This window comes from Gopherus evgoodei, chromosome 1 (assembly GCF_007399415.2).
Source record: "Gopherus evgoodei ecotype Sinaloan lineage chromosome 1, rGopEvg1_v1.p, whole genome shotgun sequence".
Lineage (NCBI taxonomy): Eukaryota > Metazoa > Chordata > Testudines > Testudinidae > Gopherus > Gopherus evgoodei.
In genome coordinates, this window is record NC_044322.1 from 281,356,199 (window position 1) to 281,368,572 (window position 12,374).

Genomic DNA, 12,374 nt, shown 5'->3' on the forward strand with positions numbered 1-12,374 from the left:
TGTTTACAGCCCACTCCAGACAGGAATCTAAAATTGCTTAATAAACATTCATGAATTTAAACACCACCAGTGAGGTAGGCGGAGTATGTTTTAGGAACCCCATTTTACAGCTGGGGAAGCTGAGGATTAGACCACTGTGCTTATTTCCCAAAAGTCACACAAGAAATTTGTGGCGTGGCTGGGAATTGAACTCAACTTTCTTGATGCCCAGCTCTGTGGTTTAACTGTAAGGCCTCCTTGCCTGAGACCTTCAGAAAATCAAGATCATACTGTACATTGAAAGCTAATAATAATATTAAAGAACAACAAGCTTCTCCCTCCTCTGGGTTTCCCCGTATGTGACTTCTGTGTCTGTCTAGGTTAGGGCTGCAGCTGGTGGTATGAAGGCTGATTGCTACACACACGAAGCTCCATTGATTTCAGTAGGGGTCCATCTAAGCAGATTAGTCCACGTACATGGGTGCTATCAAGAGCAGGATCAAGATCTGTGATTGTAAGGTCCCTGGGTCAGGGTCTATCTCACATTGCATCTTGTCAAGTGCTGAGCATATAGTCAACCCTACACTAATGACAATGTTCATGATCACACTTCATATTAAGGGTACATGTGTACATTTATGAATGGTTCATAAATGACTAATATCTTATAAGCATGATACATATAGGGTTAGTATGTGTTATGGACAGTTATAAGCACATCAATAAAAGGTTTTTGATGTTTATAAACAATTGATAAACTATTCATTCAAATATAATTAAAAATATTATTCATTATCTCTTTATAAGCAATGTAGAAATGTACTCAATATAAAGTGTGATGTCATACCAATAATAATCAACGAATAGATTAAATACATTGCGTGCTTGTCGTTTCTGGTATCACACTGTATAGACAACTACATTAACAAGTTCCAAATAAATCTCTTAAAAAAACCTAGTTATTTTTATCTAGTGCTCTCCAGTTAAACCAGTTTTTGCCTGTTCAGTCCTACTGAAGTTAAAAAGAAGACTAAATGCTATTTCCTTAAACCTAAAAGGCCCCCAATTTTTCTTTCTTATCTCAGTCCTCTGGGTTATCTTCTTGCTGTCATCACTCACCACACCTAATCACTTTCACACTAGGAAGCACCATGGGTCAGACATGAGCCAAATATTTGGAAACCTGCTTTATTTGCCAAAAATTACACCCAGTTTTGCGAGTGGGGGTTAATAAGCAAATGGACAAAAAGCTTTTTACATCCATTGCTCACTACTTCAAGTAGTGCTTACTGTTGTGAGTAAGCCCATTGACTTCAGTATTATTCATGGTAAAGTTCTGTGCCAGATAGTAAGGGTGAAATCCTGGCCCCACTGAAGACAATGGAAAAATTCCCACTGACTTCAATGAGGCCAGGATTTCACCTAAGGGTTTGTCTACACTGCAGTTAAACACTGGCAGCTGGCCAGTGTTAGCTGATTCAGGCTCACGGGGCTTGGATCCACAGGGTTGTTTAATTGCAATGTAGATGTTTGGGGTCAGGCTGGAGCTCAAATTCTGGGACCCTCCCTCTTTGTGGGGTCCCAAAGCCTAGGCTACAGCCCAAGGCTGAATATCTACAACTCAGTTAAATAGCCCCATAGCCTGAGCCCCGCAAACCCAAGTCAGCTGGTACAGGTCAGCTGTGGATTTTTAATTGCCATGTAGACATACCCTAAGTGTTTCCAGGATCAGGGTCTTTTTACAAAGATGAACATGAATGCTTTTCCTCTGGATAAAACTTACTTTGCTACTCCATTACCTTGTAGATAGCACACTGGGAATCTCATTACTCAACTCATTGCTTTCCTTCATGCACCATGGGAGACAGCTGTTCCCTAGCATAACAGAGGGCAACCCTTCTGCAGGTGTGATCAAGCTCTAAAAACCTCATCACATCTTACTGTCATATCAATTCCAGATGTCACAGACAGTCCGGTAAATCAAACCAGAGGCAAACTGTTCAGAGAGTGCAGAGTTTGCAGACAACACATTGCAATCCTTTCAGAAGACTCCAGTTCATATTCCCAGTTCTTCTTTATTTATTTGTCTCTGCTTTTTTGTTCAGGTTATATACCGAGCTCTGTCACCACCGTATTTGGCTGAGGATCCGTACAGCGCTGAAGCTCAGGCACAACTGAAGATCACCAATCTTCGAGTGCAGCTGCTTAAGCGACAGGCCTGTCCCTGTCAGAGCAATGACCTGAATTCAAAGCCTCAGCAGTTCATACACTATGCAATCTATGATTTTATTGTAAAGGGAAGCTGCTTTTGTAATGGCCACGCTGATCACTGTGTACCTGTTTCTGGATTTACACCTGTCAAGGCAGCAGGAGTCTTCCATGTGGTATGTATGACCTGCGTAAGCTTTACCCTAAGATAGACAAGAAATACAGTAGAGTTGCTTTTTGTTTGCTTGTTTTTGTACATAATATTCATAGATTCCAAGCCCTAAAGGGAGCATTGTAATCATCTTATCTGACCTCTATAACACAGGCCATAGAAATTCCTCAAAATAATTCCTACAGCAGATCTTTTAGAAGAACATCCAATCTTGATTTTAAAATTGTCAGTGATGGAGAATTCACCCTGACCTGTGGTAAATTGTTCCATCAGTGGGTAATTAGCCTCACTGTCAAAAATGTACACCTTTTTTTCCAGTCTGAATTTGTCTAGCTTCAACTTCCAATATAATTTATATGTATAACCCTAGTCAAATGGTATTCCTCAAAATCAAAACAAACTGAACCAAAGCAATGTTCTAATAGGGGATGGCTTAGTGATTTAAGCATCAGGTTTGAACTACTTTAACTTCCTGGTGCTGTAGCTGAAAGCCGGGCAGGGTCAATTCAGATCGTCATCCTTCCAAAGAAGATAAATGACCTATCTGCAGTATATTATTGTGCCTCTTTCAGATGAAACCCTAATAACTAAAGTCACTCTCCCCCGCCCCACACCTTTCACCTAAACCCTTACTAAAAAAAGAGGAAATTAATACAATCCAACCAAATAAAACCTACTCCAAACAGAGTTTAAACCCCCCAGAAGGCAGAAGAGACAGGGACTCCATGAAGTCTGCTAGGAATTTTGCTTTGCTATTACATGGAAGGCACTCAGATACTACCGTGATGGGTGACAATATAAAGCCCTAAAACAGATAGATAAGCTAGATGCTGGCTCTGTATAGATGTTAAAGTTCCTACAGTATTTGTTGTAAGAGTCAGACTTTTCACGTAATTCTGCAGCAGGCTGTGCACCAGTTGGTTGCCATCCTCCATTCCAGAGATGGCTGCATGTGTGTGTAGTTTGTGAAAGGCTTTGGGATCCTTTGCTGTGTTACTAACTGAATTATATGGATTTAAGATTTTTAAATGTGTGGTTATCATATAAAAGCATGTGTCTGCCTTACCTATAGTGGAGTAGAACATGGACACACTCAAAACAGGTGATGCCTGGATCTGCAAGTCTAACTGGACTCTTTGAATGTTAACTGAAGATTAAAGTAAATAAGATGTTGGTCACCAGCATTTTAACTATCTTGTCATCAAATTTAATCTGAAAACAGTGCATTAGTCACTAGAGGTCTGATCCAAAGGCCATGGAAGTCAAAGGGAATCTTTCCATTGACTTCAATGGACTTTGGCTCATGCCTTTACTGAGGATGTCCTCTGCTTACTGTCAACAGCATAACCATCTCAGGAAGTATTAGGCACTCTGGTGTAAAAAAAGTTGGGAAAGGCAGGTTAACAAAATGCTATAGGTGAGGAAATCTGACATTTGGTGAGCTCCTTGGGGAAAGAATAGAACATTCTCATTTGAGTTAAATTATAGCCTCAACCATGAAGAAGATGGCATGTTTCCCCATAACAGAGCTAGTCTTGCCACCTGAAGATCCACAAATCTGAAAGCATGCCACAGTTTGGTAAGTCTGTTTCAAGTAGCAAAACCCTGGTTTTCACAGCTGTTTTTAGAATGAAATTCTTTGAAAGGAGCTATTTCCTTGGGATTAATTCATTATGATACAGTTGTGTGGGAGCATGCCCAGAAGCATAGCTGAGAGTTATAATAGAAGTTGTAGCCATACAAACTTCATATGTAAGCAGAGTCTGGATGAGCTGTCCTCTGACATCTAGTGGTGAGCTGTGGAAAAAAAGACTTCAGAAGCTGATCTTGTTTGCATGGACATATCCACCCTGTCTAGGTGCTCAGCACGATGGGACTGCTTGCCTAAATGTTGTATCCTCAGTCTCATTGTTATTGGAGCAGGAGTTATAAAGGGTTGCTATCCTTGTTGTGTGAACTGAGGGCAGCAGAACTGTACCTGGCATACCCCAATGAAGGGACTCACCCTCAACTGAACAGCACTCAGTAGGCAGGGGTCAGGGTTCCAAAGCCCAATGAATTGAGAGAGAGTGGGGACAGGTACCTGCACCTGGTGGTGTGGAGCCTGTGTAAGGGTCCTAGATACCATTTGACCCTTCCTCACTCCATGATATAATAAAAGAGCTAATTTAGACTCAATTGAGAGTCTTGTTACATGCTGCAGAGTTGAACTCACTCATATCTAAGACTAAGTATTAGACCTACTTTAAGATAGCATCTCTATTGCAAGAGACTGTCCAGTGTGCACCAACGGTGAGGCTCCCCCACTAATAGCTGAAATCACTGAGAGCTGTGTTAAGGGGGGGGCGCCGAAGACATCTTGGTGAGCAGGCAGCTGGAGGAGAGGTGTGGCCAGCAGCTACCAGGGTGGCTGGTGGAGAGGCATGGCAAGTGGCCAGCAGAGAAGCTGGTGGGAAGGGCCAGAGCAGAGCCCTGCAGAGGAATGGCAATCGGCCATTGGGGCGACAAGCGAGTGCCCGAGCAGTGCAGCATGTAAGGTACCCCCTTACCACCACCACCCACCTTCCACACAGGGTGGAAGGTGAACTCTGTGGATGAACCTCTGAACTCTGGGGCTGCACTGGCCAAGGACAGCATCTGTGAGTAGGGTACAGAGAAGGGATGGGTGCATTAAAGGGACTTTTGGGTTGCTGGACTTAAGACCCTGAGGGGAAAAGGACACTGCCCAACTTACTTGAGCAGGGGCGGCTCTAGGTATTTTGCCGCTCCAAGCACAGCAGGCAGGCTGCCTTCGGTGGCTTGCCTGCGGGAGGTCCCCAGTCCCTCAGATTCAGTGGCACCCCTGTGAGAGGTCCACCAAAGCTGCGGGACCAGCAGACCCTCCGCAGGCATGTCGCCAAAGGCAACCTGCCTGCCGGCCTCGCGGCAACTGGCAGAGTGTCTCCCAGGGCTTGCCGCCCCAGGCACGCGCTTGGCGTGCTGGTGCCTGGAGCCGCCCCTGTACTTGAGGGTAGGTCTTTTGCTCATGGTTTGTGTTTATAGGCCCTAGTTGCAGTGTTTTCCCAAATTAATGCTGAGTTAATTTCCTCCTTTTATTAAAAGTTTTTGCTACACTCAGACTCTGTGCTTGTGAGAGGGGAAGTAAATCCTCTTAGAGGTGCCCAGGGGGAGGTGTGTAATTGTCCCAGGTCACTGGGTGGGGGCTCGAGCCGGTTTTGTGTTATATTGTTGAAAAGGAACCCTAGATACGAACCCAGCCCTTGTTGCTGCTGGTTTAACCTGGCACAAGGGTTACACATATATGAATATATTCTGTAGACATAATAGAGCGCAGGTAATGGTGTGAAATAAGGAAAGAAATCAAAGGCCAAAACAGAAGAACACCTCCCCACAATTGAATGGGACATTCAGGGCTGGTCTTCACTACGGGGAGTTCGATACTGCTGCAATCGATGCAACAGTGATCGATTTATTGGGTCTAGTGATGACCTGCTAAATTGACAGCAGAGCACTCTCTGGTTGACCCAGTACTCCAGCTCGCCGAGAAGATTAAGGTAAATCAACAGGAAACTATCTCCTGTTGGCACAGTGCAGTGAAGACACCACAGTAAATCAACTTAAGCTACGTCATCTCCAGCTATGTTATTCACATACCTGGATTAGCGTAATTTAGGTCAATTTATCCCCATAGTGAAGACAAGCCCTATGTTGATAATTTAAATGCACAAATGTCAGGAAATTGAAATATAAAGTTCCTATGGCAAAGTTAACTCTTAGGGCCTGCTTTGTTAGTCCATTCCAGCCAGCATAGGAGCAGCCACAAGGCTTGCATCAGGCACTGTTTCAGCATCTGGTCAGCCTAGGACAGGAGAGTTGAAAAGATGGTTTAGAACCACCCAAGCATTTCACACCAATAAGACCAGATCAGTTCAGAATTGAGCCTCATGGGCTAGATCCTTATCTGTGGAAAATCAGCTGAGTTCTGAGGACTTTAGTGGAGTTACATCAGTTTACACTAGCTGAGGATCTGGTCTTATGTGTTTAATTTTAATATTTCGAAAGGGACTGGTGTCTGAGAGAATACCTCAGGTGGGTGCAGGAGACGGGAGGTTTGTGGAGACATTAGCTCTTTAGTTAGAAGAACCCAAAGAAATATCAGGAAAATAAATTCATGTCGAGGAAGCATTTTACTTAGAAATGTACACAGAAAGTTTACATGTGCTCTGAAGAGTTATTGTGCCAGATTAGAAGACAGCATTCAATCATTAAAGTTTGAAACAGAAGGATGTCAGTCCTGCTTTCAGTGCAAATCTTAACACAACTTTAGCCTCCGATTTGTCACTAACATCTGCATTGTAAAAGCAATTACCAAAAGTGGAAATATCGAGGCTTTAGTTTTCCAATAGTACTGCAGAATTTGACACAAAAGCTACTTGTCACAGGCAGAATGCTCAAAAGGGGGTGCCTGGAGTTAGGGGCCTTCATCCATATTTCCAAAAAGTTTCTTCTTAAGATAAAACTTTCAATGCTTAGACTCTAAGGTAAAGTTTTATAGGAAGGTTCATGTAGAATCTGTTCAACCATAGGCGTGGGGGGAAATTATACTCTTGCTTTAAAATATGTAGTTGACTTGATTACACATATAACTTTTAAAAATGGCAAAATTTTAAAACTTCAGATTTCACATGGAGTTTGTCCTCAATGGGAAACAGTTATTTGGCAAGTGTGAATTTTTGTTTTTTAAAAAACAAAAATTCACAATTATTTCTAAATTGTGCTTTTTGTGACTGTGCAGTAAACACATTCTAGTAAATTTGTTACTTACATTTTGCCTGATTTTATATTATGTATAATATATGTAGTGTAGTGTTTATATATACATGTGAATGTATATGTCTGTAAATGCACAACATACTACTTACTTGTATGTTTATGACATGCCATGCATCAGAGTGGTTCACCCTGTAAGTGTGTCTGCTGTTAGGAAATTGTCAGTGGTTTAATCCCATCACAATTAAATCAATCCCATATAGATTATATTGATGAAAACGGGAAAGAAACACTTCCAACTTTACAAATATCTAGGCTTTGTTTCAGCTCCTAGCTAATTATGGCTTTCAAAGCTGGACAGTGAAAGAGCAGGATGTGGTGTTGGCAGTCTCTGTTCTGCAGGTCAAGGGAGTGAACAGAAGAATAACAAATGTGTGTTTTGGTAGCTCAGGGTGTATCTGACAGGTCTCAGATAGAACTAGCAAAGCAAGTTGAAGTATTTCAGTCATGTCACACTCAGCAATCTGGAAGAGATGATACTACAAAGCTGAATTTCAGATATGTGGGAAACCGGTGGACGAGTGCTAAGGGTGTAGGTGAAATAATATTTGTATTGGTCTGGAATTTGATATGGGGCATGAGGACTAAAATTCAGATTGTTAATATTCCAGTGTGGCTACACAGCTCTTCTCTATTCCCTGAAAACCCTTTTTTGTGGCCTCATGAGTTCTGGCCTCATGAGTTGGGAGCCCAACTTTAAAAAAAAATCTTCTGTGTAGGTGTTGCCTTTTTTGGGTAGAAGAATGGCTGGAAGCCTGTCTCAGGGCCTGGGGGTAGGAACAGATATTGTATAGTACCTGGGTCACGGACATATATAGTTCATTTCACTCTTGGTTGAAACAGATGTAATTCCAGTGAAGTTAGAGGAGTTACATTGCTTACACCACGTCTGAATCTGGAGCAGAGTAGACTCTGGGTCACTTTTCTACATCAGCCGGGACAATTGACTACTAAGATGGCTAATATGGACATCTGATAAGCTGCTCTAAGAAAAATACATTCAAGTTAGCTTCCAATATATAAAACAGTGGTCAAGAATGATATAAAACAAGAGGCTGTACTTACAGGTATTCATTTTTGTCTATATGCAGAGGTCTGTATGTTCCCCAATGAATACTCCATTAACTTTCACTTTGTGGGTGTTGTGATAGCCATGAGTTTCAATAATTACTTAAATTTACCTACCCAATGGCTAATTTCTCTGACTGCAACTTGGATCAGCTGGTTGGTATTATTCTGCGTTCATCTGCTCCTGCTTGCTCATGTAGGGCAACCCCATAGGAAGACCTAGGCCTCTTAAAGTGACTTCCATTTCAGAACAGGAGGTGGTAAACTTAGGTAGAAGCGCTAAGGTGAAAGGCTTATGGTAGATGTACAAAGTAAATAAGAAATAAAGTTGGATATGAAACTACCAGGTTTGTTTGGGATTTAGAAACAGCTTTATTTCATTCTTAGCATCCAGAACTGCTATGGCTTTGAGACATGCTGATCAGTATCATGATTTTGGTCACAGGAATGAAGGAGTGGCATTTGATTACTTAATTATTTACCATTAATAAATTAGACCTAATGTCAAATCTGTTTACATTATTACTGCAGATTGACTAATGATTATATGTCTCAAGTGGCAGGTTTTTTGTGCTGATAATTCTTAATTGTTCAAGCTGACCTATTGATTTTATGAATTATCTTCAATGGTCTACACATTCTTAAAGGCAAGTTGTTCATATCCAGTGTGTATATTTGTTACTACACCTGCTCTGTTTTTAAAAAGCCTCTGGAATTACATGCACCATAAAAAGAACAGGAGTACTTGTGACACCTTAGAGACTAACAAATGTATTTGAGCATAAGCTTTCGTGGGCTACAGCCCACTTCATCGGATGCATAGAATGGAACATACAGTAAGGAGATATTTATACATACAGAGAACATGAAAAGGTGGAAGTACCCATATCAACTGTAAGAGGCTAATTAATTAAGAGAAGCTATTATCAGCAGGGGAGAAAAACCATAAAGACTCACTCGGGCTTTACCAAATAATCATGGAAGTTAGAGACACAAGAAACTTGGTAGGTTATCTAGGTCAGGCCTGGCCAATGGAAGATTTAAGTGCTTGGCACAGTCTTGTTTAAAATAATATAATAATATCTGACTCTTATAGAGTGCTTTTCAACCACAGCTTCAACGCACTGCACAAAGGAAATGAGCTCAGCCCAGGCTCTAGTAGCAGAAAGTTCTACAGCTGCAAGCCCACCATCGAGATCAATCTGGACTCAGCCATTATAAAATATACCCAGGGCTCTACCAACCAAAGGGTTCCTGCCAGTTGGATCTGCTGTGAGAACCAGAAACTGGGCCTCAACTTGGCAGATAATAAGCAGTGAAGAACATCTTTCACTGGTGCTTTGTGCTCTGCATTGGTTATCTATCCACTCCTGGGTCCCAAATGAACAGGAGCCCAACTATCTCAGGGACTGTCTTATTTTCCAGCAGTTGCAACTTCTGAGTGGCCTTCAGGGTTAGCCCAAGCTGTCAACCTCCAGAGGTTGGGTTTTTGACATGTAGTTGTCACGCTGTCTGGAGTGGGTCATGACCATGAGTGCCAATCTCAGGGCAGATATCAAAAAACAAGGCAGACACCCCAAACTGATGGCATGTTCTATAATTAGATTTCACCAACCCAGTAACAAATGTGAACTCCTGAAGCACTATTACATTCTTACCACAGAGTCATGGACTGTCTCCTTGGGCATTTCAGTCTAGCTTGCCACCCAGGCAAGCTGGACTAAAGATAGTTGGTTGCCATGCACCAAAGATCACAAAATATTCAGGTTGTGCTTCCAATCCCAAGAAACCAGTCACTTACCCCAGGTCATTTTGTACCTCAGATCTCACCAAAGACAATGCTTGTAGCCAATCCTGTAGGAAACTAACTAAGAATTTATTAACTAGGAAAAAGAAATGAGAGTTATTTACAAGTTAAAGAAGGCAACATATATACACAAATGAGTTACAGTCTATAGTTACAAAAGGTGACAGAGTTGTAGTAATCTTTCAGCACTGAATGTCTTTTAGGGCTAACCCAGGTTGGCCTGGGGATCTCTGCTTTTGTTTTTAGCTCTGGCCCATGTGAGAGTCTAAACAGGAAAGAGAGAGAGAAAATTTGTGTGTGTCCATGTTTTATCCCCTTCTTCCAGCATTCAGGCTGATGGGAGGGGCTTTCTTGCACATAGCACTTTAATGGGTATGAGAGAGAGCTATTAACCGTGTCTTTTTATCACGATGTTCAACAATGGCCCACTTGGTTTTCATAATCCTTGGTGGGCGGGGAGCCAGAGCAAGCATTTTTACAGTTATAAAACAAAACTTACATATTACCTTATAGCGTGGGAACAGACATTACAAGTAAAATTAATGCATGAGGCAACTTACAAGCATTTTATATAGTCTAAACACTAAATACATCTTTACAACTCTAATGCCTATCTTGAACAATACTATCATACATATGAGCTGATTTCCAGCTATGAATTTGTTAGTGTTCAGCTGGAATCTGTCTTTGGTGTGGGACCAAAAATCAGTCCTTTTGTCAAGTCAGTGATCCTCAAAGAACAAGCAGGATTCAAGCCCAAACGCAATTGTTGCAGCTGAGTTTTGGCCCTTGTAACACCCATCAAGGCCGGATTACAGAGGAAATTTAAGACCAACGCAGCCTTTGTAGACCCGTCATCAGCCTACAATATGGTCTGAATTAAAGGCCTGATGCTGAAGCTTGCAAGGATCATCCCCTGCACAAAACACTACGCCTGCTGTGGACGATGCTGAGCAACAGGCAGCTATGTGTCCATTTGGGAAACAAAGTCAGTTCGCCCCAGTTCCTCAACAATGGGCTGCCACAAGGCTCAGTACTTGCACTGACACTTTTCAGTGTTTATATGAGCAACATGCCTCCAATGAAATCACACAAATTGGCATATGCTGGTGATCTTGCCCTGGCAACACACCTTCAGCGACATCAAGTCCACTTGAATGGGGACCTAAACAGCATGGAGGAATATTTCAGGAAATGGAGGCTCAAGCCAAATCCTTACGAAACAGCAGTCACAGCATTCCATCTTGATAACAGGAACGCTGAGCACACCCTGAAAGTGACCTTCTGTGGCAACACTGTGCGTCGTGACCCCTCTCCAACCTATCTCAGCGTGAAGCTGGATCGCACTCTGACCTTCCAGGACCATCTGAAGAAGGTAGCTGCCAAGACAAAGACAAGGGTCAATCTGGTCCAGAAACTGGCAGGCACAAGCTGGAGAGCATCAGTGTTACGGACATCAGCGATGGCCCTTGTGTACTCCGTAGCCTAGTACTGTGCACTGGTATGGAACGGAAGTAGCCATTCCTGACTTGTTGATGTCCAACTGAACACCACAATGCAGTGCATCAATGGAACCCACAAGTCGACTCCAACACCTTGGCTGCCAGTGCTGTCGCACATCACTCACCATCCATTCACCATGATTCATAGGTTCATAGGCTTAAGGTCAGAAGGGACCATTATGGTTATCTAGTCTGACTTCTTGCACAATGCAGGCCACAGAATCTCACCCACCCACTCCTGAAACAAACTCCTAACCAATGTCTGAGTTATTGAAGTCCTCAAATCGTGGTTTAAAGACCTCAAGGTGAGAGAATTCTCCAGCAAGTGACCTGTGCCCCATGCTGAAGAGGAAGGTGAAAAACCTCCAGGGCCTCTGCCAATCTTCCCTGGAGGAAAATTCCTTCGCAACCCCAAATATGGTGATCAGTTAAACCCTGAGCATGTGGGCAAGTCTCACCAGCCAGCACCCAGGAAAGAATTCTCTGTAGTAACTCAGATCCCAATCCATCTAACATCCCATCACAAACCATTGGGCATATTTACCTGCTAATAATCAAAGATCAATTAATTGCCAAAATTAGGCTATCCCATCATACCATCTCCTCCATAAACTTATCAAGTTTAGTCTTTTGCCCCCACTACTCTCCTTAGAAGGCTGTTCCAGAACTTTGCTCTTCTAATGGTTAGAAACCTTAGTCTAATTTCAAGTCTAAACTTCCTAGTGTCCAGTTTACATCCATTTGTTCTTGTGTCCACACTGGTACTAAGCTTAAATAATTCCTCTCCCTCCCTGATATTTATCCCTCT

The 12,374-nt window shown here is 42.4% G+C and overlaps 1 protein-coding gene across 2 annotated transcripts in view; it reads left to right on the plus strand.

The window, feature by feature from the left end:
* Nucleotides 1-12,374, plus strand: part of NTN4 (netrin 4) — a 95,038-nt gene that overhangs the window by 40,734 nt on the left and 41,930 nt on the right. For both annotated transcript variants that reach the window (XM_030548515.1, XM_030548514.1), the window contains exon 3: nt 2,085-2,363. In XM_030548515.1, the coding sequence (XP_030404375.1) occupies nt 2,085-2,363 (279 nt within the window). The remainder of the gene's footprint in view (nt 1-2,084; nt 2,364-12,374) is intronic.